The following is a 26439-nucleotide window of genomic DNA, read 5'->3' on the forward strand; positions in this document are numbered from 1 at the left end:
CAAAAAAAGGTTCAAAATGTCTGCAGGGTAGAAAAAATATCTCAGAATAATTGTCTAATGCTTACAGAGAATATTGCCAGTAAGAAAGACAAAACTGAAATATTTTCTTTTTAAATTGTCACAAAGTAAGATCCATAACAGTTATTTAAAAAGGTCACAGGATAAATGAGTAAGAGGAAAGGTAAGGAACTATTGGGTCTTATGAATATATTTCACTTCATTCAATTTAATTTTCAGTCCAGTTACCTCAGAGTGATAAAGCAGGATGCATAAAGGTCCTTCAGCTACTAGCAGGTATTTTAGACAGCATGCAGATGAGATATAAGGCCTCAAAAGACACAAATAAGTCAAACATCAGATTTGTTTTTAAGAAAAGAATAAAGCAGAGATATAGAGATTTATACATCAGTGAATTTTCAGTATAATTTCTGGTAAATTGGTAAACCTCAGCTTCCAAAAGATATAGGTTCAGCTTTGTAAATTATTTATGTTGTAAAAACTAATCACATCACTGAAAGCTAAAAATTACAGGGTTAAGAATAAGACTGAGAACTTGGAAAATCCTCTCAGGATTTAGCAATATTCAGGTTGTGTTCACCATGAGTAAGGAAAAGTAATAAGCTTTCTACTCCTATTCACATTTTGTAGTGCACACAATATGTTGGAGTCATAAATAACACAGTTGCATGAGCTGGACTTATGAGCTTGTTAATGAAAGGTAAGTTGATAAATGCAGCAATAAAAAGAAATTAACATGTGGCTATTTAATGATGTCACAAAGAAAGATTCCTGGACAATAAAGGAAAACACATAGGAAAGATAATGTAATAGATCTGGTAATAAAAAAAAAAAAGTTATAATTTAACCTACTATTCATATTATAAATACTTTATGTAATAGTCTAATTTAAAATTTATCCATTTACATAAACCATGTATATTTATTTATTATTATACATGTTTATTACATTTTTAATATGTTTATAACACATCTATAATATTATGAAAAAATTAGTCTTATACAAAAGTAATTTTACATGCTACAGGCCTCAGTTCCAGAATCTAGATCATGTTTTGAGTAAATTGAACTTAATGGGATTATAAATAGATCAAAACATACAGTTTGATGTCCTACAGATAAATTTTGGTTCCTCACATATCTTCCTGTGTGTTGCTTGGCTTTCTTATCTAAGGACTCCTACAAGCAATTAAGATATTATAACTAAAATTACAGGCAATGCACATCCTTTTAACCATTGCAGATGCAAAATAAATGTGTCAACTTACAGCTCAAACAACCTTCAAGAATCACATTTTACTTTCATTCACCCATGTGTATTGCCCATAGCTGATGAAATTATGAACAGCTGTATCTGATCAGACCAAAGGTCTGTTCAGCCATGTAATTTCTGAGTCTCATGGAAATTACCATATGTTAGGGGTAGTAGGTGGAAAAGGTAACAGAATTTGTTGTGGCCTCAAAGAAGTAGCCTGGAGAATGTTGTCTGCTGCAACTTGTATGCTGCTTCCACATGCTATTTTCACAGCTGGGGTTCCACTGTCAAGATGCACCAGGAAGACAGACTGCAGGAAGGATGTATTCTATCTATTGCAGAGGTGACAGGCAGTATTTTGGATGGGTTTTTCAGTGACAGTGCCGGGTTAATGTTTGACTCAATGATCTTAGAGGTCTTTTACAACCATAATGATTCTATGATTTTACAAAGTTCCTAGAAGTAAAATCTGCCCGAGAGGGCAGAACATTTCCTTCAGATTTAATTTGACAAAGTCCTAAACCTGTAATACCACTGATCTTTCATGGATATTACTGGGTCTGTAGGTCATGGTGGAGGAAGTGTCCTACCTAATTCAGATGGTTCTACTGAATTTCCCCTTATAATAATGTGTGGCTTATTCTTATTCCTAATTTACGTTGACAGCTGCTATTGTTCCCTTTCAGAAAAGGTAACAAATGTCTGCTTTGTTTCTTCTCACACAGCATTTGCTCCAGCTTCCCTTGTCTGAGTAGATAATCATTCAGAACAGGAAACCTTGAAGATCAACCTCTCATAGAAGCAGTAGTTTTCTGACATCTCTACAGCATAGCCACCAGCTATTGACAGAGAGAGCTAAGGGGTCCTTTACCTTCTACTTTTACACTTTTTAGATAAAATGAAGTTGGCCCCTTCCATTCCTCAGCAAACAGAACACAGAATATGTTCTGATTGTTGTGAATCTTTGTTTTTGTAGATGTTTTACTTGGAGCTGAAGGTTCTCTTTTTCTTTTCCAAATTCCTCAATGTTTCTGTTCAGCAGGTATGAATCCTTCATTTGCACAATTGCTCTTGCATTCACTGAAAATTTTTTAAGGTATTTTCTGGCCAAAATACCACATCTAACGTTCCTATGAATAGTAAAAAAAATTATTATCTATGTATACTTCTCAAAAATTGATCTTAGACCCAGATGAGTGCTGAATCTTTATTAAAAATGCTTTATGTCTTTAATCTCCAATCTCAGTAGCATCAACACATTCTAATAAAAGTAACTTTCTTTGTCATCCAGACTCTTCATAAAACTCTGCATTTAATAAATGTTTAAGTAACCCTTTTTTCATTGAAGAACCAGAAGAAAGTATATTGAACTTTACTATGTTTCCTATTTACAAGGATCAATCTGTGGTAATTCCATTTGAATTCTAATCCCTATATTTAATTTACGGTTGTTGATTTTTATATCTTTCTCTGTGTCTGAATTTGTTGTATGCTGGGTGGACATGGAGGGGAGTTGAGAAATCAGGCACAACTGCTAGTATTTGTAATCATATCTAAACCTTGTAAAACTGGAGAGTTATCCAGTGGTAATTAGTATTTCTGAATAATAACGAAGTACTGTAAGTAAACATTGACTTTAAAATGCAAAATGTTAGAACATGCATTCTTCATATTTTTATTATTATGTTAATTAGTAAGTCAAGCTCTCTACAAATTCAAAATACAGTTTTTATTTTGAAATTTATTCTCTATTACTGTTAATTTGGATTACAGAACCATAAATTTCTGTCTTTTTACTGCATGTACTGCCCAACATTTTCATTTAATGCATCTTCACTACAGTTAAAATAAACAATTTTAGGCTTTGTACCATTTAAAATGTAGCTGGTTTAATGATAATTTCAATTATGCAACTGCTGTACAACAAGCATGTGTTATAAACCATCATTACATACCATGTATATATGAATATGGTAGGTATATTTTTCATCTACATAATTTAAATGAAAGGAATTTCACAGAAACAATAATTTGAGAATTATACAACTGAATTTACAAGTTAATGCTTTTCCTGAACACAAGATGAGAAAAGACTTTGTCATGGACATCTCTTGAAACTGATTAAAGCTGTTATGGAGCCAACTCCATGTCTAGGATGAAGCAGAATAGCAATACAGTAAAAAGTTTTAAGTTTAAAAAGCTTTTCTGGTAGCCATGTTTGATAGAAATTACCTTTCCAAACAGAATTTAGATTTCCATATATAATTCTCTACTGGACTGAAGTTATGCATTATTCAAGCAGATCAGATTTGATGAAAATAGTGATGACTACAAGTTTGAGATTAGAATTTCAAAATATTGCCTTTGTTCATGCATAATATTCTAAGACTTGATGCATTGTTTTTATTAGTAGTACTATTAAAGATTCAGACATTTTATGAGATGTGTATGTTTGTGAAGTGTTTTTGGAACACGGCAATTTGCTTTACAGCTAAGAAGATAATACCCTAATACATTGCAAATGCAACTGCTTGCTCCTATTTCAACAGGGAAATGTAAATGTAATGGAACAGAATTCCATTTTGATAGCACTGATTACTCTGTAGGCAGTTTAACTTTCCAAAACTGGCTTTATAACATTCACACCTGGTTCTATGTCAAAGAGACAGCTTTAACATGTATTATGTTTTTTAGTAAGCTCTCAAGTGCCTTGAATGCACTAACTACCATTTCAGCCATAAGTAAGTAATACCAAGTAATACACTATTGAGTCCTGAGTGAAACATGAAGTAAAAGCCCATTTATTTTAGCATTAAAACCAATTTAATTCCTGTAATGATATTTTTGGACTAGCTGAGTTCTAGGTGTACTTCTATACAATGTGATTCTGAAGCAGCACAAATAACATCTAAAATACATGCATTCTTTAGTCAAAGTTCCAGATCATTGTTACTTAAGTCATTTTTCATGAAAACCTATATTATCCTAAATACACCACAAGTTTTGAAAAGCCATTATTGAAACGGGCTGTCACTTACAGTGATATTTAATGAGTAAGAATGTGGCAGGTCTTTTCTCTTTTTGATTTCTGACACATTTTCTGTTAATTTCTTTTCCTTACAGAGCTAACAACTTTGATGGGTGTAAATTAGTAACATCACAGTACTTATAGTGCCACTTACTTTTGGGTGGCTAAGCTATCATCCACTCTTAAATAATGAAACTATTTAGTCTTAAATTATTTGTAGTTGTCCTTTGGTTTCCTGAACCATAAGTACGGTTGCAGGACAAGGGCATCAACAAATATCTGCTTCTGTAATCTGAAATCTGCCCCTGTCTGTTTCCACAAAGATTTTGTATTTTTTCAAAACAAAGCCAACAACCTGATTAAAACATTGTAAAAGAACTTCAGCAGGGGAGTGGGGGTGAGAAAATACAATTGTACACATTTACAGAATAAACATATCTAAATTCAACAAAATGCATCATCACAAGTATTTTGATAATTCCTTTTCATTTTCTTTTTCATTTGTGAATCAAAAATAGCCAGAATTTTTTTACAGTACAAACAGAAGTTCATCTGAAAGTAAGAGGAATTGTTTTGATAACACAGATGATTCTGCAAATTATGAGCTGCTAAGGCAATTCCTTGACCAAAATTCATTATCACAGTTTTTATATTCCTTATTATATATATAATTGGTTCTATGCATTTGCATATTGTTTCATAAAATATGACATAAATTGTGATATATTTGTTTGTGTTGTTTGTTTTGATGTCTTGTGGTTTTTATGTTGATCCATTGTCTAAGTTTGCAGTAGAACTCAATGAAAAATACCCTTTTCTGCTGTGTTGATTTGTATGTCTTGATGGAATAGGGTCATGTGTTATTTTTATTTTTTTCATTGGCAAGAAACTGCAATTTAAACTGAACAAACCTCAGAAAGCTCTGTTTGAATTGGCATTTCAAGATCTCTGTGTTTAAGTACATTCTAAATTATAGTGTTGATTTCCACATAATGCTGAAATAGATTATTTTGATAGTTATTTCTGTAAACTATTTTAACAGTATTTTATAATGTAAATTATCTATCAGGCTTACAGAAAGCCAAATATTTTAGCAAAGCATCATGTATTCAATGTGTTTTGGATATTCCATTTATGTTGATATTAATTCTTACGATATATCTTAGATGTAACAATCACTTCCTTGATTTCAGGAGCTGATGCTGTGGAAGCTCAGTGTAAGAGATTTGAAGTGAGAGCAAGTGACAGTGGAAAAGTATTGTTTTCTGCAGATGAAGATGAGATTGTCATTGGAGCCGACAGACTGAAAGTAACAGGTATGGTAATAATAAAGACTCTAATTGGATGTAAGCGTATCTTTTTTAATACTTTTAGTAGTAATTAAAAAAAATCTAATCCACTGTAGATGAAAACTGCATCTGTAGATGAAAATTTCTTCTCATTATCAGTGATTGTTTGACCAACCCAAAGATACCGCATAATCTAAATTCTCAATTCCCCTTAAAGAAGATTTGAATTTAAACTCTGCAGGATTTGTACTGTGCTACAAATCACACTTACCACTGTGTTTTGGCTTTTATATGTTACCATTAAGCATTGTTTTGTGGGGTGTGTGCCATTTGTTTAGGTAATGCTCCTTAAATGATAAAAAATATATATGGTAACCTTTGTTTTTCTGTACACAAAGTACAAAGTCTTAACTTCCATATGAATTAAGATTTCATGAGGCTCAGCTGAAAATCCCTGCCTTGACTTGGCTATATTACTTTATAATGAAATAAAGGTTGCTGTTATAGTTTCACCACAGCCAGCACCTAATTTTACACAACCACTCACTCACTCCACCAGTGTGGCTGGGGAAGAGAATTGGAAGAGTGAAAATAAAACAAAAAGCAAACTCATGGGTGGAGATAAAGACAGTTCATTAAGTAAAGCAAAGGTCACACACACAAGCAAAGCAAAACAAGGAATTAATTCACTGCCTTCCATGGGCAGTGTGGTGTTCAGCAATCTGAACACAGAAAAAGAGAATCACTCTGAATCCTGCTAAGGCTCAAACTTGGTCATAATTCTATAGGCTGAGAAAACTAATATTAAATGTACAGTTGACAAAGGAGATGTCAAAGCATCTATCATAAGTTAAAAAATAAAACATCTTACAAATGGCACTAAGAATTAAATTCCCTGCCATGATCATTATTTTTTGATCAGACATTTGGCACCATAAGAATTAACTTTTTCCAAAGATTGTGTGATACCTTTAAATTCTTCAGCAAACACATGAAAGGTGATGAGTCCCTGTGAGCAGCATCAATCAGACTGTATTACTCCACATGGCATGATATGACTGATGAAACCTGGCAGGAAATCATAATGTCAAACATCAACCAGAATTTTTTCTTTAGTTTATTTTTCTCAAGCTTGTGTTTTTTATTATCACAGTGCCTTGGGGTGAATATAGGAAAGGAATTATGGAAGAGGAAATAAAAAAAACCAACAAACTTGAATATAAAAAAGGGAAAATAAGATGTGCTTATTTGGAGATAAAGCTCTCATATGTATTTATTTAAGGGTGGTACTACAATGAAATTATTTTATTTTCTTCTGTAGAAATCAATAGTGTCTCTTTGGAAACACTTCACTGTGAATGTTTCCAATAAATGATGTATTTTAGTAATTAAATTTCAAAGTATGCCCATGGGCATTTGTAAACTACCATAGCAATGTGGGATTTTTTGTATATTATTTTTCCCCCATTCAGAAGAATGTTTATTAATGCTCAGCTTTTAAAAACAATCTATCATAAGCCAGTCTAAGAAATTCTTTATTCATAAAAACTTAATCTTTCAAGTTTCTTGCTGATTATTTTTTGCAACATTTTTATATGTAAATTCTTGTATAGGCAGCCTATTCTAATAAGAAAGGTATAATAGAAACAGGGCAGTAATCCAGATATCAATTTATTTCCCAGATAAGAAAAATATAGAATCAGCAGTAGTACTTTTTGGTTTAGAGAAATTGCAGTTGTATATTTGTATATTAAGAGTATCTCACTTTAAAATTAGAGAGTTATCCAGAGAGTTATTAATTGGCTGGTTTACTTTGAGCTTCTTACTCTTCCTTACATTGCTAGTTTTGCTTTTTCTTTTAACTACATTAGCTATTTTCTAATTCTATTTTCTAATTTCAAGGAAAGAAGAAAAAGTATTCAAATTTTGTGTTGTTGGAGAGGGCTGTTAGAATTGCAGCTGTCCATTGTCCTTTTGCACAGAGATGCCTCCTGCCACCAAGTTTAACGTGTATCATAGAGATTTGGAGGGAGGAAAGAGGAAGGCTGGATGAAGTGAACATATTGTTAAACAACTGGGGAATCAAGTAGTAACAAGAAGCTTATTTTCTGGTTGGCTTATGGGTTCCTATCTGCATGTGATGAAACCTTTCTCCATATTTTATCTTCACCCTGCTGTTCCAATGGACATTTATATGCATTTATATGCATTTATAGCATCAGAGAGTCTTCTTTTGTCCCAGTGCAGCTACAGAACAAGAGTATCTGTTTGATTTTTACTTCTTTTATTTAAATCTTAATTCAATATTTTCTTCTCTTTACTTTTAGTTCATTTTTCTTTTAACTGGAATATGATCTCTGTAAGATACTCTTGTTGCAGAACTATGCTGGCCAGCCTTGTTCATGAGGGTACAAGCACATATCATGAGGCAACTTTATCCTGCCAGAGCATTTTCAAGAAAGATTGAGAATCCCTTAGGTCAGTGTTCATTTTTCTGAGACAATGCTGTGAAATAAAGTTATATAAAAACCTTCACTGGATGGCTCTGTTAGTATAGTTTGCTTTTTTCTTTTTTCTTAAAGCAAACTCATAGTTAGAAGCTGTATAAAAAGGGTGAAGGAACCTGGAACTCACCTAGTTTTACTCAAACTACACCTACCCTTTTTGACAATGTAAACGATGTTTTTTCTCCTTTGTCTTCTGAGGTGGCTTTCTTAGTTAAGGCTAAGTGCACATTATCAGAAATTCTCTTTTTTCCTCTTCAACTTATACCTTTCTACCCAAATTTTACAAGCATTTTGCTTTTTCCAAAGGGTATTGCTTTCTCTGTGATTTTGTAGAAGAGACAGTAGTTTAACTCTCATGTTGCCTCCTTCACATTTTTTTGATCTATATCATTCCTTCCCTTTTCTATAACATTCTTTATTTAAACATGATTTTATCTCTGACTCTTCTTCCAAGACCCATAAAAACTATAGTATAATTTATTTTGTTCCAGGTTTACATAGCTTCTATATAAATTATACTTGCATATGCAGCTTTTTATGTTTATTAATCATGCTTAAAAAAGGCAAAGCAAAAATAGATTTGCAAATTAAATGAGATAGATCATCAGTCAGAAGCCATTGCTGTTCGGCAGTCAAATCCAATTATGTTTTCTAGATGTAGCAAATCAGCTGTATAATTTTTTCTAAATAACCCAGTCTAAATTGTTTGGAAAATATTAGTTACCTTTAAGGAAATTGAATTAATCTTGTTTCCTACTGCTTTCTTAATTTCTGGATTATTTTCTTTCTTACTACTGCATATCTGGGTGGTATAGTCTGTTTTACCACAGGACATGAAGTCCTTTCTGGATAGAACAGAATTTTTTTATTATGATAATTAACATGTCAACAGTAATTTTTTTTCTCTAAAAATAAGTAAGGAGCTACTTATTAAACTTATTATACTTATCTTGGTAAAATTATAGTTTTACCAAGATTTTTGTTCTGTAAAGTTCAACTGCTTCATAATTTTTGGAAACAAAAAAATTTTCAGATACATGAAATTCCATGTCTGTCTTGTATGACCTGATCTAATTGGTTGAAGATCACTTTTTTCCCATATTTCAAACATAAAAATAGTTCTCACTGGGGGAATTGCAGTTGTACAAAGGTTTGCACATTGTTGCTAGCAGTATTAGGAGAAACAAAAGAGGCATAAAAAGTTTGCAGGTCATTATGACTTCCTAAGACACTTCTTCATTGTCAAATAGCACAATCATGTAGAAAATTGGAAGTCAGAAAAGGATAGTAGAGTATATACGTTGGTAACTTTCTCATATTAATAGAAGGATGTATATAGGTCAAATCTACTTTGACACCAAAACAGTGTCAGGAAAAAAATAAGTGAAGGGCTGAAAGAACCTTTTTCATTACACTGAAGTATATGCTTACAGTGGGTTCAGTCTGGCTTTTGATCAGGCATTGACTTCACTAGATGAAAGATGAGAGCCTTGATGTGTCAAGGAAGTTTCAGAAGGTTCCAGCATACTTATATTCTGATAATATTCTAATAATAATCAGAATTAATATGCAGAGGAGGGCATCAATAGTTCAGTTTTGATTTTAAGATTGTACTGCAGGACTGAGAGTCTGCAGGTAATTGAAATATAGAAAGGTCTTCTAGGGTAGTTAAAAGGAAATGATAAAATAGAAATATGGCTTATGGCTATAAAAAGGAAATACGACAGAATTATGAAGAAATATATGTGAATTGCAAATTAGGTTGGAGAAGTAGAAATAAAATATTTATAACAAGTACTGAAATGAAGAAAAATAACTTATTATTTGATGTATGTGGTTATTACAGTAGGCTTAAATCTAGTGCATTGAGAGACTAAATAGGAATTTCAGCATGAATAGGAAAGAAGATCTTGGATTTGCCACATTCAGTGGGTGGATTGTTGTTCAGGACAGATGGAGTTTGGAGAGTGAAGTGGCATAAGATGAAGGGAAGAACTTAATAATTTTAAGGTGGCTTATGGAGCCAAATTATCTGACCACAGTGAAACTACTGTATTTGATGTTGTGATAAAATTTAATCCTTTAAGCAGATATGACAAATTCTTGGTATCCTCAACACTGAATGTACCCGAGTTCTTTTATCATCATCTGTCAGTAACAAAAATGCATCACATAGATGAGATTTCTGTGTTTCCTGAGTAATGAGTACATTAATATGTACTCCCTTGATTAATAAGGTTTCTGATAAGCTTATTTAGGTCTCAAGAAAGCACTTAATGTCTATTCTTGCCTTTAAGGGAGCTCTGACTGAAAGATATTGTGATAGTCTAACCACTTGACAAAACAACCTGTCAGGGCATGACTCTGAAGGCACAACTACAGACCTGATGGCGGTCACATATATATCTGACTCCAACCTGTCTATCAACTGAAAGCTTTATGGGCAGGCTACAAATGGTGAGAATAAATAAGTAAATAAATATATAAATAGTTTTTTTTTTTTATCCAGGAAATTGCTTAAATATATTGATATCTTCTATTTAAGGGTAGAATGCATCCAGCCAGCTCAGATTCCGAGCAGTGTGTACTTGCACCAGCCTGCAGGTCACTGTATAGATTGCTGGAGGAATACATTAACCTAAGGATAATAACCGTTTATTGGTGAAAGAAAGATTTTAATTTTTGGCACGCAAAAATGCGTGGAAGGAAGAGAACTGATCTCAGAAACATATGTAAAGTGAAATAAGTCTTGGTAAAAGAAATTTTTTTGAAAGGGGAATAAACCAAAAAGCAGACAAATGTGCAAACAGTTCTGTCAGAGCAGGAAAATGTATTCAATTCCTCTACAGCCACTTCAGTGAAAAATACTCATCTAGGCTGTTCTGTAGACTGAGACATAGAAGAAGCCAGCATATAGTCTGGCAGAAGAAAGGAAAAGAAAAGAAAAAACAGCCCCAAACAGCTAAATAACACTCTTTTGAAATAGAGGTAGAAGAAAATCATCTTCTACATAGAGAGACAACTTTTCTATAATCCATACTTTCTGGATAACTCTCCTTAACTAATCAACTTTTTTCCCCCCTTTTTTCATGACAGCATCAATTACAAGAGAAGACAGATTTTAAACCTTTTATTTTTATAAAGCTGATTCTGTTCTTGTCTGAGCTGTTCCTTTGCAGAATACAACCAGCAGTTTCTCAAAGTTAGTGGAGACCATTTTCCCTGTTCTGGTACAGAGCAGCATCAATGCAGAGGCTGGTTCAAATTTACCACGTGAATCTGATTTTCAGGTTAAACCTTTAACACTAAGATTAAGCTATTGGATGTCACCCTGAAAATTAAACCTTCTGATAATGTTTTCATAGTTTTAGTTACTTTCCCATGAAAGTTCTATAAACATAAGTTGTTTATCACATTCCTTCTAAGAAATGTCTTTTGATGGATGTTTCTCATGACCAGTGTGCTTGGAAAGGTGGTAATTTAATTATTCAATCATTGCTGAGAATCTATAAATACTGGAGTCAGAGAATAAAGGTTGGGCTTTTCTGTTCTGTCACTAAGAGGTGTTCATGTGAATCATTTCGTATCGTTTAGCAACAATTGGATATTTGTGGCCAATGCAAGAATTAATACTTTTAGGAAAAACTGCCAATGTCTGCATCGTATTCCTAGTCATGTTCTACATTTCTTGTTGAAGGACTGTAAAGTCTACAGATACTAGTTTAAAATAGTTCTTGTTTGAGGTATCTGAATTACATACCAGGCAAGTCCACATGACCTAGGGAAGGGTCAAAACTCAGTGAGAAATTCCCCCACTATTAGTAAGCTAACTCAAATCAGACCAAAACAGCTTCTTTGGAAAACATACACTAAACATTCAGAAGGTTTTGATGCAGGAACCAGGTATTAATTGGGTTCAGATTTTGTAGCAACATTCTAAGTGTTAAACCTGAGCTAAGTCTGACATTCACATGCCCTCAGGCTTTGTAGTTTTGAAAATGCACATTTAAATTGCAGCAGCCAGATCCATCCCTATTTTTAAGATACAGCTACTCACAGGAGGGAAAGGTGAATCATAAAGGAGCTCCAATATTCCTATTTTCCTTTTCTTTTTTTTTTTTTGCCTTAGAGGACCTGCTTGTGGTTTATTTATATCTGGAAAAAAAATCTCTTGGAGATAAGGGTCAGGCTGCAGAACACTATAGAATTTCAGTTCAATAAAAAAGCGCATTTGGTTCCAAATACTCACACTATAATGGTGACAGGCCAAAAATATTTTGCTTTGTCCTGGAGCAGTGTTCTCATTGGGTGCTAGAAGATTAAATCATTTGGATTTCAATTTGTAAAGCTTTCAGAATAGGAGAAATACTGTTACATTTTCAGGAGATATTGTAGGCATCTGACTTTTCACTAAGAATATACTGATGTACTTCTTACTGTAAGACATGTAATACATGTCAAAACTGCACTTCATTTTCTCTGAATTATATTACAAACACCTGCAAAGTGGCTTTGTTTTTTTTAAATCCAACCTTAAGCAAAGTTTTATCCCATATTTAAGCACAAGCTAATGTATTTAATAACCACAAACTGTGCATGATGAGATCATACAAGCATTTGTCATCACATACATCATACTTTACAAACTTCCATGAATTGACTTTAAATTTAGGTGGAAAGTAGCAGAAAGCCTCACGTGAGGGTACTGAGTCCGGGGCAGTCACAGTTTGATACAAAGCCTTACTCAGAGGAGAAGTTAACTTGCCACCAGTAACATCCTGGACTTCATTGTTTTCCCTAGATCTGTTTGTAAAGCAGGTATGCAGGCAAAGCTGTGAAAAAAACATAGATTCCAATAATGTCTGCTCTGCAATACATTTCAAATCTTATTCATAGCAGACTCCTATAAGCTAGGAATAATTTTGCACACAGGAAGCAACTCCAGAAAAAAAATTATTTCAACCAAAAAAACATGGCCTGAAGCTTTCAGTGTACATTGTGAATTTAAATTCCTCTCCTCATTGTGGCTAATGATGAGTTTAAATTTCACAGTGTCTGACAGCATTAAATTCAGCACACCAAGACACAGACATAATAAGCCATCATTCTGGCTGTAGAAAAATATCATCTATATATATAGGATTTTGTGTTTGAATTGTGTATAACAGTGTGGCTTTGCTCTAGGTTCAGAAAGTATGTATGTATGTGTATGAAGTTTAAGAAGTATAGATAGAAATGCTTAAAAATTCAGAATAGATAATGTAAGTGCCAGAAGTAAGAGTGGTAAAAATCAACACATGTTCTATGAAAGACATGAAATTATCTGTGATAAAAATTATCTCACAAAAACAGAATGAAGAAAAAAAACCTCAATATCCATGCAGAAATGGATGCATCTGATAGCTATATAACTGCTCTGAGATTAAAAACAAATTATTATTTATATTTCATTGGTCTAGAAGAAAGGGCAAATAACCTACGTAGTAATGTTGGCCAGCAAACCAGAAAAATGAAACATATTAGGCTTTTGATAAGGAAAAGTAATCTTCTAATGCATAGGGCCTAGTGACAACATCTTGGGATATTCTTGTTTCTTTTAACTTCAAAACACTTTTAACTACAGAGACAGGCATCCATTAAAAAAAAAAAAAAAAAAAGAAAGTATCAAGATTGTACAAAAGATATACAGATTGTAAGGATGACACAGTGTTGAAAAAGTAATATGAGAAGTGTTGCTGGTCAGTGGGGAAGAACTGAGAATGTGAACGTGAAAATAAATCTTAAAATTATTTCAAATGAAAACATCCCCTGCTCCAAAGTTATAAGGAAATACAATAGCAAAACAAAATCAAATTGACTTCTAGGGGTCAATTTTCAAACCTCAAAGAAATCTTAGGTAATACTTTATGGTATCCCCAGAAAAAGAATTAGAAATCATTTTGATCAGAGGTCAAGAGCATCATGTGAAACAGGAAAGTCAAATATAAGGCTAGAATGTGTAAACAGGAGCAGGTCCTGCAGATCTCACGTATTCCACACTGGCAAGGTCCCCTTCAAACAGTTCAGTCCTCTTTGGTGTAGCATTGTTCAGTAAACATCTGGGTAGAATCTGATTAGTTGTCCAGAAGAATGATTTCTGAGGAAGAGAGAAGTTGGTGCTGCATAGCTTGAAAAAAAATCTTAAAGAGAATTTCATATCAGTCTTAAGGCCCTGAGAAAAAAAAACTGATGAAAAACAAGGGATTCTATCTATCAGTTAGAAACCCAAACCCAAAAGTAACACCCAAACAAAAGAAACCAAAAAAAAACCCCAACCAACAAAAAAAAAAACAACGCAAAAGCCCCACAAAACTCCTCACACAAACTAATCAACAAAAAGTACACAAATCTTTTAAATTAAAAATACAGGAACAGGGAAATTGTTTGGCTGTAGGGAATGTGGAATTTGCTTCATTTTTTACTTTGGAGCTAATTATATATCTATGGAAGATGCACTGGTTGGTCTTGATTTGGTTTTGAACTTAATGAACACAGAGATGAATAAGCCTTAGCAGAGTTCAAATATTTCCTTTTTATCTCTAGTCACAAGTCATCTAATATAAATTCAATATTTTTTTTTATTTCTAATCTTAGTTCTTACTAACATATTAGCTACATTCCTCTTTATTGTAGTTTTATTTATATTATTTAAGGGTTTTTTTAAGCTATAACACATTGGTTAGAATGAAATGTGGGTAACATGACCAAAACACTAGAGATCAGTACGTTCATTTGCACCTAGGTTAATTGCTTTTGGCATGTATTGTCAACTTCACCTTTTACTAAAATTTGTACAGTGAGGGGAAGATGAGAAAGCTGCATAAATAATCACATTTTGCTCCAAGAAGGGATAGAATGAATGAGCTTAGCAATGTAAAGCAGAGGAAGGGTCCTCTCTTTTCAGAAACTCATCATACTGTAGCTGGTAGCCCACACTAAAACAACATATCCATGCTTCCTGATGTTGTAACATTCATTGTTAAACTGAACTGAATATGAGTAGCATAAATTTTACTTGTTTAGTAAATGAAGAGCACTTGTACTGATCCTGACAACAAAACCATTAATGGCTATAGTGGGGTATGATTTTCTACCTCTTCCTACTTAGAAAGCATTAGAATTCAGTTTTATGGTAACTGCTCTTTAGTGCATATCTTGTGCTTTCATTGAAGCTATCAGATTTGTAAAAGATTTGAACATTATTTTGTGAATATGCTAGAAAAACAGTACTAGAAAGTAGATTTGAGTACACATAGATACACATGCATAGTCATGTACAGACAAATACCTTCCAGTCTTTGCAGACAGTCTTATCACTTTACAAATGCCAAAGTGCTCAAGTAGAGACCTTTTCCTTAAGTATCATCATTCTAAACCAATTCAATTCATAAAGTGTAATAGGAATGACAGCAAGTACTACAGGTTGCACTACTTACAGTGTAATAGGGTATTTTTCTGTCCTTTGTCTACATCACTGTCTGCAAAGTGTCTTTTGTTGGTCAGAGGTCTAGATAACTGCAGCATGGAAAATCTTTTAAAAGTACTTGGATATCATGCTATGAACCCAGATGGTTCCAAGTTCAACAAAGCAAGATACTGGAAGTAACCAAATTTTAAGTTCACTTGAAAAATTCCTGTCCCAATTTATGGTTGAAAGCATGAGGTGAGATTGGTAGTTGCATCTGAAAGACTTTTCTCATCAAACATCAAAGGGAGATAGCTTTTTAAAAAGTATTTATTTTTGTATCAAGCAAGCCAATTGTATTATTTTTGGTATTTTTAACCTAGCAGCATTACCAAATGATGGACTACTTTTTAAATATATTTTTACACTCTCCGTGTACAGCAGAGAAAATGCAATAGATAAAGCATACTGTGTAGAAAAGAGTACCTATCAACAAGTTTGTTTCATATTTTAGCTGTCAGAACTGTTTTCAGGCTTTTTATACTTGCAATTCTTTTTCTTGTCACTGTCATTCTTGGCCTTTCCTCCCTGGCTTATATTTAGATTTACAACAAAAGGAAAAGACAATTAGAATTTCTGAATTTGAAGTTTTAATGAAAACACTCTTTTTTATTCTTCTTGACAGCAAATCTAACAGTAACTCAAAACAATTTCATTTAGACAAAAAATTAATGTACAAAATTATATAGATACTAAAGGGAATTTTAATGTAAAACAAGAAAATGAGCAGAGGGAGTATCCTGCTGAAAAGAAACAAAATATATTACTTATGGGGATGTCTAGAGACCAGAGAGAGACTGAAGGACAAGAAAGATTAAATCTAAAAGAAGTATATTCCTTTGGAAGGTTTGGGAATAAAAGAATAGAGGTTTTCCCAGTCAGGTTCTCTTCAGTGTAAGCTAAAAGGAGGGAGTGGTAACCATTGTGGTGGTTTATTAAGTGGATAATATAGAGAAATACCTCTTAGAGTTGATCTGAAGAAAACAAAAAATAAAAAAGATTTTCTTAACATGTCTCTGAAACTAGTGAGGGCTTTTGTTGATAGTTGGACAAAGAAAATATATTTTTTTCTGTGTTTTTAACTGAAAAAATGATAAAGCAAAATAAGTAATTTCATTATGACTGCAAAATCATATGACATTCTGTTCCTCAGGCATGGCTGTCCTGGTGCCCAGGATTCAGTTTTCTATTCTGAACACAATGTACTTTAAGAGGATGTGAATAACAGGTTTCTGTGGCAGCTGACCACACCGAATTTTCATGCAGCAGTAAAGCCTGCTTAGCTTTAGCTAGACATGCCTTGGTATGTAGCAAGGCAGTGGAAAGCGCTTAAATCTTAAAAGTCTGAATTTATGATAGGTATGTGAAAGGTGAATTTATGATAGCTGTAATGCAGCAGTGATGAGAGTGTGATTTTTGAGTCTCTCCTGACTCACAAAGAGTAAAAGAGCAAAGACCAGACGAAGGTTTTGCCACAAGACTCACAGCAGAGCTGGACTGTTGCAAGATTTGCCAAGTAATCTGAATTGTGGTTGTACTCTGAGTCCTGGATACTGCTCCTTGGTGATACAGAGGGAACTATTGAGACTGGCACTGATAAATTACCCTGTGACCAGCTCAGTCCCATCTTGATAATGGAGTGGTAGATCTAGCAGTAAATTACTGCCATAAACCCTCCTCCTACAGCATCTGCAAGGTATATGGCACATCTCGTGTGGTTCTTGCCTGAAAAAAAACATCTGAGTCTTTGGCAAAAGATGCATATTTCAGCCAACTTTCCCATATTACACTATGCTTTAGTATCTTGTCCTTTCCTGCTGGAAGGGCTGTCTTTCCTCTGATTAGTACACATAACAAATAGTCATGTGTTTCCTAACTGGTGCTTTACAGTCACTACAGTTAATTGGTTTAAATACATCTGCTTACGTTTTGCTGCTAAATTAAAAGCATTGCTTCGTGGCCATACAGACTTAAGGTGAGAATATTAAGTGACAAAATTACTGTTCCACATTTGCACTTCCGCTCACAGCTGCAGAATTTCCATTTAAAGCTGCAATAAAAACTTACCTAATTCCAGGTTTGAATGTGCTTTATTCATCTATGTTAGAGAGAAAACCAGAACATTAATAAAGAGCAGGAATAGGAGCTCATAATAGGTTATAATCACTAGTGCTAACATTATATAGAAACCTTTTAACAACCTTGTAAGGAACTAATATTATAGCTAAATTTAATTTCTCATGTCTGAAAAATAAAGACTTTCAATAATTTGAGTTGCTAGTGTTTGTGTTAAATTTTGGTCTAATAGGCACCAAAATGTGTTATATCCACATATCCCTGTTTTGCTGTTGTAGAAATACACGTGAAGATTTGTCACATATTTTAATTTTTGTATTTATTTAGAAGTATTTGGAAGCATTTGAAAAACTTTTTAAATACATACTGTGTACTTGCATATGATGAACTTCTACAGGGTGCACAAATGCACTTATCTAAGTATCTGATTATAATTTATCAATGGCATGCTAATTCCAATACTGTAAAAATTCTATAGTACAGCTATTTAAAAAATCTGGATAATTGTCTTGCTGCTTTATGGTCTCCTTAGCATAAATAAAACAATTTACTAAAATATATGAATGCAACAGTAATTATCACATACTCATAACAATTCTTCAGTCATGGAAAAGAAAACAGAAATAAATGTACATTTCCATATGGCACAGAGAGGCTGCCTTTAAAAGGTAAATATGGTACCCTATGAAGCAGTTAAAATGCTAAAGGCAAGAAACTTAGATGACTTCTGATGTGGTTAAAGTGACATTTCCAAACAAGGTTTCCCCAGTTTAGATAAAATTCAGATCATCAACTGCTGATCAGGTGTTAAAAGCAAAAGTTTCAAGGTGGTTGGGTTGTTTGCATTGTTGCTCTAGTCTCAGTCCATTATTGTTAGTAACTAACCTCTGGAGAGGCTTCTCTAGAAACCAATTCTCCAGTTTCTGCATTTTGTCAACAAATAAAATATAGGTAATCCATTTTCCTAATTTAGACAGCTAATGTGATGGCTAGACTTAATGGACAAATGCCTCATGAATTCCTCTGAGCCTTTAACTTTCCAAAATCAAACAATTTATTTATGGAATGTCATCACTGAAGAGAAAATGCCCTTTACTTTTATCAAAAGCTAATCATAAATGATTTCATTTTAGAGCTTTTAGAAGCAGATTCATCCTTGCCTGTATCAAAAACAGTGTGGCCAGCAGTACCACAGCAGTGATTATCATCTGTACACAGCACTGGTGAAGGCCACACCTCGAGTCCTGTGTCCAGTTCAGGGCCCCTCACTTCAAAAAGGCATTGAGGTGCTGGAGCATGTCCAGAGAAGGGCAGTGGAGCTGGTGCAGGGTCTGCAGAGTGAGTACTGTGAGGAGCAGCTGAGAGATCTGCAATTGTTTATCCAGAAGAAAAGGAGGCTTGGGAAAGACCTCATCATTCTCTACAACTTTTTCAAAGTGGATGGGTCGGTGTCTTCTCACCAGTGACTACTAACAGGACGAGAGGAAATGTTCTCAAGTTACACCAGGGAGGTTCAGGTTGGACATTAGGAAGAATTTGTGCACTGAAGGGGTGTTCAAGCATTGCAATGGGCTGCTCAGGGAACAGATGGTGTCACCATCCCTGGAAATGTTTAAGAAATGATTGGGCATGACAATTAGTGCTGTGGTTAATTGTCAAAGTGGCAATCAGTTAAGGGCTGGGATGGATTATCTTGAAGGCCTTTTCCAACCTTAATGATTATATGATTCTATGAAATTGGATAGACGTTCCTGGCTAGCTTTTGTGGGTGGGCAGGTGTATTTTGCAGAAAGCTTAAAATGGGAAATTATTGCTATTTGTTCTTGGAACTGTGTAAGAAACAATTTTCTCATTCTCCTGTTTTGTACTTGGGATATCCAAGTTTATGTACCATTTCTTTACATTCCAGATGAGTCCTCTGGTTATGAAGCTCTTAACTGTGGTTTGATAGTCTTATTCATTGATTCATTCATTTTTCATCAGAGAAGGAATTCTGCTTTGAAACTCATTAATTATTCATTAGAGCATAAGCCTGAGTGTTCCAAAATCTAGGGTTATCTACTAGAACAAAGTGAAAATGCGATCTTTTTTACTTATTAAATATGAAAATAATTGCATTAAAGTGCTATCTTCTAAATGTAGACAGGGACACTTTTTGTGTCTAATGAAATCTGATGAACCCAAAATCATTTGCACAGTTTTAAGAAAAGTGCAAATCCAGATTATGATTTATATGAAAAGATGATAAATTTTAATGGGGAGGGAGGTATTAGAAATTATTTACTGTGAAATCTCAATATAAGCTTTAAGTCTATTCATATATCTATCTGTTGTAAAGTTTCAAGGAGACTGGATCAATTCAAGCAGAAAATGATTATATTTCATCATTTTTATTGTCATGTGTATCTCTGTCTGCCATACGTAATAGGGGAAAAAGTAAAAGATATTGCAGAAATTATAATGTTTTTAAAACCTCTTTTCTCTAAACCCCTTATATATATTTCAAGTTCATTCATGTTTTGAGGAACTATTCAGATTTAATGTGACTTTGCAGCAGTTTCATTTACATATATTGGCTTTTTCATCTCAGAGGGAACATTTAGAATAACCATTTCCAATTATTAATTGAATTATGTTACTTCTATTCTCAGTCCAGATTTTATTCAAAAATACTTTTTCTGAAAAGTAAATCAAGCAGTGGCCAAACATAGATTTTGGATGTGAACCTTCAAACAATTTCATGGCTAAGAAACTGAACAGATAGGCACAATCCAGTTTCATTTACATTGCAAGACAAGAGGTGTCAACTGCCCACCGTTAGGAATCTGTGTTTCAAATGTTTGTATTTAATTAGTTAAGATGCTATTTAAGAAGATAAATACTGACTGTTGTGGTTTTGCTAGTATTTGCTTGAGCTGCCATTTGCTTTGGTCAAAATTTAGCTCACTGAAGATGCTGAATTTATTGGGGAACTTGTTGCTTCTTACTTAAATGAAAGGCTTAGCAGAAGTCTTGCTTTAGTAAGGCTACCAGACAGAAAATATGCATCACAAATTAGTCATATTTAAGGGCTTTGAGAAATAAATCTAAATCACTCCCTTTAGAATTTACTTTTTAATGACAGCTTACCTCTGAAGATTTCAATGCATGTGCTTTAGTTTAGAAGTAAACAACTGCATCTAGTCAGGCTGTACTATAACCTCCTAACTATAATATACCTCATATATGGCCCTATCAGTGTCAAATCTTAAACCTTCATCATTTAACACTAGTTATTTTTGCTGCTGAGGGACCCTGCAAAACCCCCTGAAAGGCCAGCAATCATGTCAATCATGTTTTCAGAAAATAACTTACTTTCTTTCATTTTAGTCATGTACACATCCATAGCAAAAATCCAGTTGAATCTTACATTTTAATACAAGTACCTAGCTAAATTGGACTTCAAGTAACTTAAAAAATTGGAAGTCTTGAAGAGATGCACAACCAACATGAAGGCCAGAAGCTGCATTCCTATTCATCCCAAAATAAGCTATAATAACTGGACTTTTATTAAAGAAGGAACAAACTTTTTATGTCACCTTTTAATGATCATTGGTTTGCACAGTCGAATATTTCTGGGGTGTTTTGCAGTCTGGCAGTGATTGGCTTTTCCAAGGTCTTATTGTTAAGCAACAGCTTTTGAAGCTCTCAAAAACCCTTTCAAATTTTATCTAAAATTATGATAAAAGAATTAAGAATTTTATTTTTTATTGCAAATAAATTTTTAGAACATAAAGGTTCCAAATGTAAAACACATAGCCTGTGTTTTTAACGTCTCTTCATGGTAATGAAATTTTGGTTATCTATCCCTCTTTGTGAAATCTGTCAATGCTTTAACTAAACTAATTAATGTGCAACAAATAAAATTGCAAGCTTCAAAAATACTAAATATTTTACAAATCCTTCTTTAAGGTCTGTAACTCAGTGGGCAAATTGTCATCCCAATCTAGTACTTGCATAATCTCAGTAATTGTTACTTGATGTTTCTGAAAAACCTAGTGACAGATCAAGGTGGTAACACTGAGCTGTGTCTCATGCTGCAGTGACATCAAAATGGTTGATAGTTCCATTGTCAGGTGATTTAATTACATGAAACAAATGAAGGAGTGGGATAATAGAATATGTGGGTCATTTTCCGCAGCAAAAAACTTCATTAGTTTATAGATCTTGCCTTATCAAGTCTTTAGCCAGCGTTCTTAAAACAAAACAAAACAAAAAACACACTCCAACAAGTTCCCCCAAAAAACTAACCCAAAAGTAAAAAAATAAACCCAGCTTGGCCTTTTCACCCTAGTCACTTACAAAGGCACTGAAAGGTACCATTTTCTTATGTAAACTGACTACTCAGAAAGTATGAAAGGATTATTTGCTGATTGTCTAAACGAAAAAACTTCCTCAGCATGAATATACATAAGCAAATATAATCCAGAATCAAATGCCAATGTTGCACTTCCATTTTTTTTCAGATACTTGTCATTTCCCAAAGGCTGAATTTCAGAAACCAGTATGTTGAGCAGAAATTAGTAGTTTGCATGGGTCCTTCTGAATTCCGAATGTTCCATTTCAGCAGGAATGTGTGACTGCTTTTGTTTGTAGCAAAAGGGTAATTTTTATTTGCTCTGTGTCGAAAAAGTTTCTTAAAGGTCTGGTGTTTATAAATCAGCTATGCATAAAGAGGTTTCTCTGTCAATGCAGAATTGGACTTTTGGCCTTTTACTGACTTTTGCTGTTTACTGAGTTTTCTCCAGCAACCTCTATAATAACTGATATTTTTGATCTGTAACTTCACTGCACAGATGCTTCTTTCTCAGTGAAGTTTTACTTAACTAATTCTCTTCAACTGGAAGCTGAAGATGTGAGTAATTTTGATCAGTTACACTTACAGGTTTGATTTTAGATCCTTTGCACCTACTCCGTGGCCTTCTGATTTTATTTCCTCTAAAAGGATCATTTTTTATAGTTATCCATTCTAACTCATGTTCCTTTGAATTCAGTTCCTAACTACTTCCTTTTGAGCTGTACTTGAAAGCCTTAAGGTTCAATCCTTTTCTTTTTTTACCTTTTTTGTATTCATTCATCTCTCACTAGAATTTCACTCCTCTCAAAGTAGGTCTTGGCTATGATTCTGTAAGTCTGGGAATACAGTTATTAGAACATCCTCTTATTTCTGTAAAAAATAAGTATTTTAACATTTTAACATTAAATACCTAAAGGATATTGCTTTCATTTAGAAAATAATGCTATGTACTTTGAGTTTGGTTTTACAGTTCTATTTATTTAGTTATATCATTAGAAGGTGCCTTCATAGTCACATTTCTTAAGAATACTTAAGGGTTCCAAATTCCCATCAAACTACTACAGATTTGCATATAGTAAATTAAAAAAAAATGGATAATATAGTTTTTCTTCTGTATATTTTAGTAATACTGATCATTTTCTTTTTTCTTGGTCCTGCTGTTTAACTGCTGGAAACAGATCAGTAAATTCCAGTTGGCTGATCTTTTTCACCTTTCTTACTAAGACCAAGATAATTGAAAGTGTCTGCTTTTATTCCACTATGTAATAAAGGGAATTGAAGATATTCTGGAACTTGTTGAAAGGTATTTTTTTTAAAGGATAAAGTATTTACCACAAGAAATGCTATACTTCTGCTTTTGACGCTGTATGAGAAGAAAAAAACATTAAGATTGCATTTTCAAATAGCAAAAAGTGTATATTTGGTTTGGTTTCAGCTTTAGCTATATTTTATTTAGTTATATTAGTTTGTCTTTAATTCTACCTTCCTGGATTTCCAGCCTGCTTGAAAAACTTGGTCTTTCTTTCAAATTTCTGTTTTCTTAGGGAAGAAATTTCCTGTCTTTTCAAAAAAAATGATGCTTAAAGTGAGGAAATACTAAAGCTGGGTTATAATCAGCTGTCATTTAAATATTACTATCATTCTTTGCCTGATATTACCTTTGGCACTTCTGATTGATTTAATGTCAGACTCATACTACAGCAAATTTTGTGCATCTTTGCATTGATAATGCTCTTTCAAATATTACAGGCATGGTCTTCTTGTAAGTGAAGTCTGGTAACTCTGCCTTCTGCCCACTTACTTACATCTTCATAATAGATTGCCACCTTCAAAAATATAAAGGGGCCTTGGTGTTGAAAGTATTTCATTTTACTAATGAAAAATATGAATGTAATCTGGAATCACACTCTTTGATTTTGGATATTCAGCTCCCAGAGAATGACAGAAGGCCTGGCTATACAGACATGCTATTCCAGTCTTTTAAAGGAAAGATAATCTCAGTCATTGCCAGATTTAAAAAGCAGGTTCTGCACAGCACATTTAGGAATAATACTAGGAAAAAAGAGATTCTAGCTTTCTTCCTTCTGTGGTTTTCCATAACACTCAGCAAAGATCGAAAATAGGAAGTGGATTTTGTTGAGGTATTTTGTGAGATCTTCAAAGCAGCAGTTTTAATAAACTTGTTTTCAGTGTTCTTTGCCAGAATATTTGTGAAGGTTATAGATTTCTGTAGATAAAAAACTAGAATTTTAAATCATTACTCTTCTCTTCCTGTCTTCATACTAGAAAAGCACTTTACAATGAAGATTTTGGGGGTTGGGTGGGTTTGGGTTTTTTTTGGTTGATTGGTTGTTTTTGCTTTTTTGTTTTTCTTTTAATAAAGGTGGAGTTTGAAAAATTATTATCAGATTGTAGTTTGCTTATATTGTTGGGTTTTTTGGTCTCTTGGTCAGGTTATTTTCCCTTTAACATTAAAATAATGTTACCAATTTGACATTTTTAACCTCATTGTGCTTTCAAATCCTGGTAAGGGTTTGAAACTAAGTATCATTAGTTAACTGTAGAAGTATCTAATAGTTATCTTTGACATCCAGAGTTTCTGAAAAAGTTTACAAAATATTTAAACATTTTTTTTTTTAATTGGAAGTACTTTACTGTCTTTAAAATATTGTAGCAATTAGAATGTGCCTATGTTCTGTTGAGCACTTCTTGCAGAGCTACCGAGTTATTGTAGGTATATTTTTAGGTTTGCTCGGAATTCAAGTCTCAGAACAAAAGAATCCTTCTGCTATTGAAATACAGCAATTAATTCAAGAATATTTAGTAATGAGCTATAGTTATCCCAGACAGTTTCTTTGATCTTATTTTGATAGAAGATAAATGCATTACCTGTTTTACACACTTTTATTGAGTTCTTTCACCTTAGCTGGAGGTTCTCCGTTGGAAAGACTTTCACTACCTAGTTCTAGGTTATTTGCCTTACAGAATCCCCAGTAAACCATCTTGAGAGAAGGAAAGTAAAATTTATGTAAGTGGATGACAAAAACAATGATACTGGATAAATCAGTAAACAAGGATAGACATGATAATAGTTCAGCAAGTGAAGAAAAGGAGGTAAACATCAAATGCCTAAGAAGCTGCAGAGGCTATTTCTATCTATTGAATGTAAAGTGAGTGGTATAAATAACTTTTATGTGTTCATTCCTTAGAGGGGAGAGGTAAGAGAAATGCTGATTTTATAGTGTTGTTCCCTACATATAAATTTCTTGAGTTTTCTGTTATTTTAACAAAGATCCTTATTACTTTTTGCCTTTTTTCCCCTCCATCATTTTCTTTCAAGAAACTTATTTAAAATTGATTAAAGGATTGTCTTTTTTTCAAGTAACTTCAGAGAATGCTTATTAGAGTTCTATTTTTTTTAATTGAAGAGGAGTTTCTCAATGAAAAATCTTGGTCATCTAATGAAAACTGTGGAATTAACATATTCAGCTTGGACCTAGTAATATAAATCCAAATTCAATTCAGATTTTGAAAATTGTTACCCATTTTCTTTTCCTGGATTTTGAATGCCCAGTAGGAGATACCTTAGTGTCCACTACTACACAACCCAAAGCACAGAATAAAATCTTTCAATGAGAAAGATCTGATGGAAAGAAACTCTGAAACTGTCAGATATCTAGATTGAGCCAGCAACTTCAGGCAAGAGATAGTTATGTCAAAACTTCTAAAAGCTTGGCCTCTCAACTTAAGTATGCAAAATAACCAGAATGTAAACTGTAGCAGATATTTCTCTACTGTTTTTTTGCCACACAAATCTATGATATTATTTCCATTCTCTGAAAAATGTAGAGATATGCATTCAGGCAAACCATTGCTAAAAAATTTGGATCTGCAGGTGTTTCAGATTTATATGTGAAAAAGCAGAAATCCAGAGTTTCATAGGATGTTGGTCCACATTTTGATATAGAAAGAAAAATGTAAATATGAAGCAACATTTATAGTTATTAATACAGGATTTAATCAGACATTTTTTCTTAATAGTGTCGATTTGTGGTCATATATTTCAATGTGTTTTTATTTTCCGAAGTAATTGTACTGTATTTTATTTATGTATTTTAGGCACGGAAGGGGCAGTGTTTGGGCACTCTGTGGAGACACCCCATATCAGAGCAGAACCTTCCCAAGACCTCAAGTAGGTGTTGTTCAAAAAGTTGTTTTAAAATCAAGTATTCTCAAAAAAAAAAAAAAAAAAAAAAAAAAAAAAGTCTGGATTAACATAAAACTATCTGTTATAGTAATATATATATTGCCTATTAAATGACTCATGGATATGAAAACAGTGATAGACGCCAATTTCTTCTAAGCAGTCAAAGAAACCCCACAAACTCCTGTCACACGAAATGTAAAATACAGTGGTTTTTATATA

General features: G+C 33.4%; 1 protein-coding gene across 3 annotated transcripts in view; it reads left to right on the forward strand.

Moving 5' to 3' along the window:
• Positions 1-26439, forward strand: part of SGCZ (sarcoglycan zeta) — a 261003-nt gene that overhangs the window by 205956 nt on the left and 28608 nt on the right. For all 3 annotated transcript variants that reach the window (XR_004497012.1, XM_033513776.1, XM_033513777.1), the window contains exons 6-7: positions 5495-5617; positions 26133-26205. Coding sequence is in view for 2 of the 3 variants with exons in the window: in XM_033513776.1 (XP_033369667.1) it covers positions 5495-5617; positions 26133-26205 (196 nt within the window). In the remaining variant the exon portion in view is untranslated. The remainder of the gene's footprint in view (positions 1-5494; positions 5618-26132; positions 26206-26439) is intronic.

Source organism: Parus major, chromosome 4 (assembly GCF_001522545.3).
Source record: "Parus major isolate Abel chromosome 4, Parus_major1.1, whole genome shotgun sequence".
Taxonomy (NCBI): Eukaryota; Metazoa; Chordata; class Aves; order Passeriformes; family Paridae; genus Parus; species Parus major.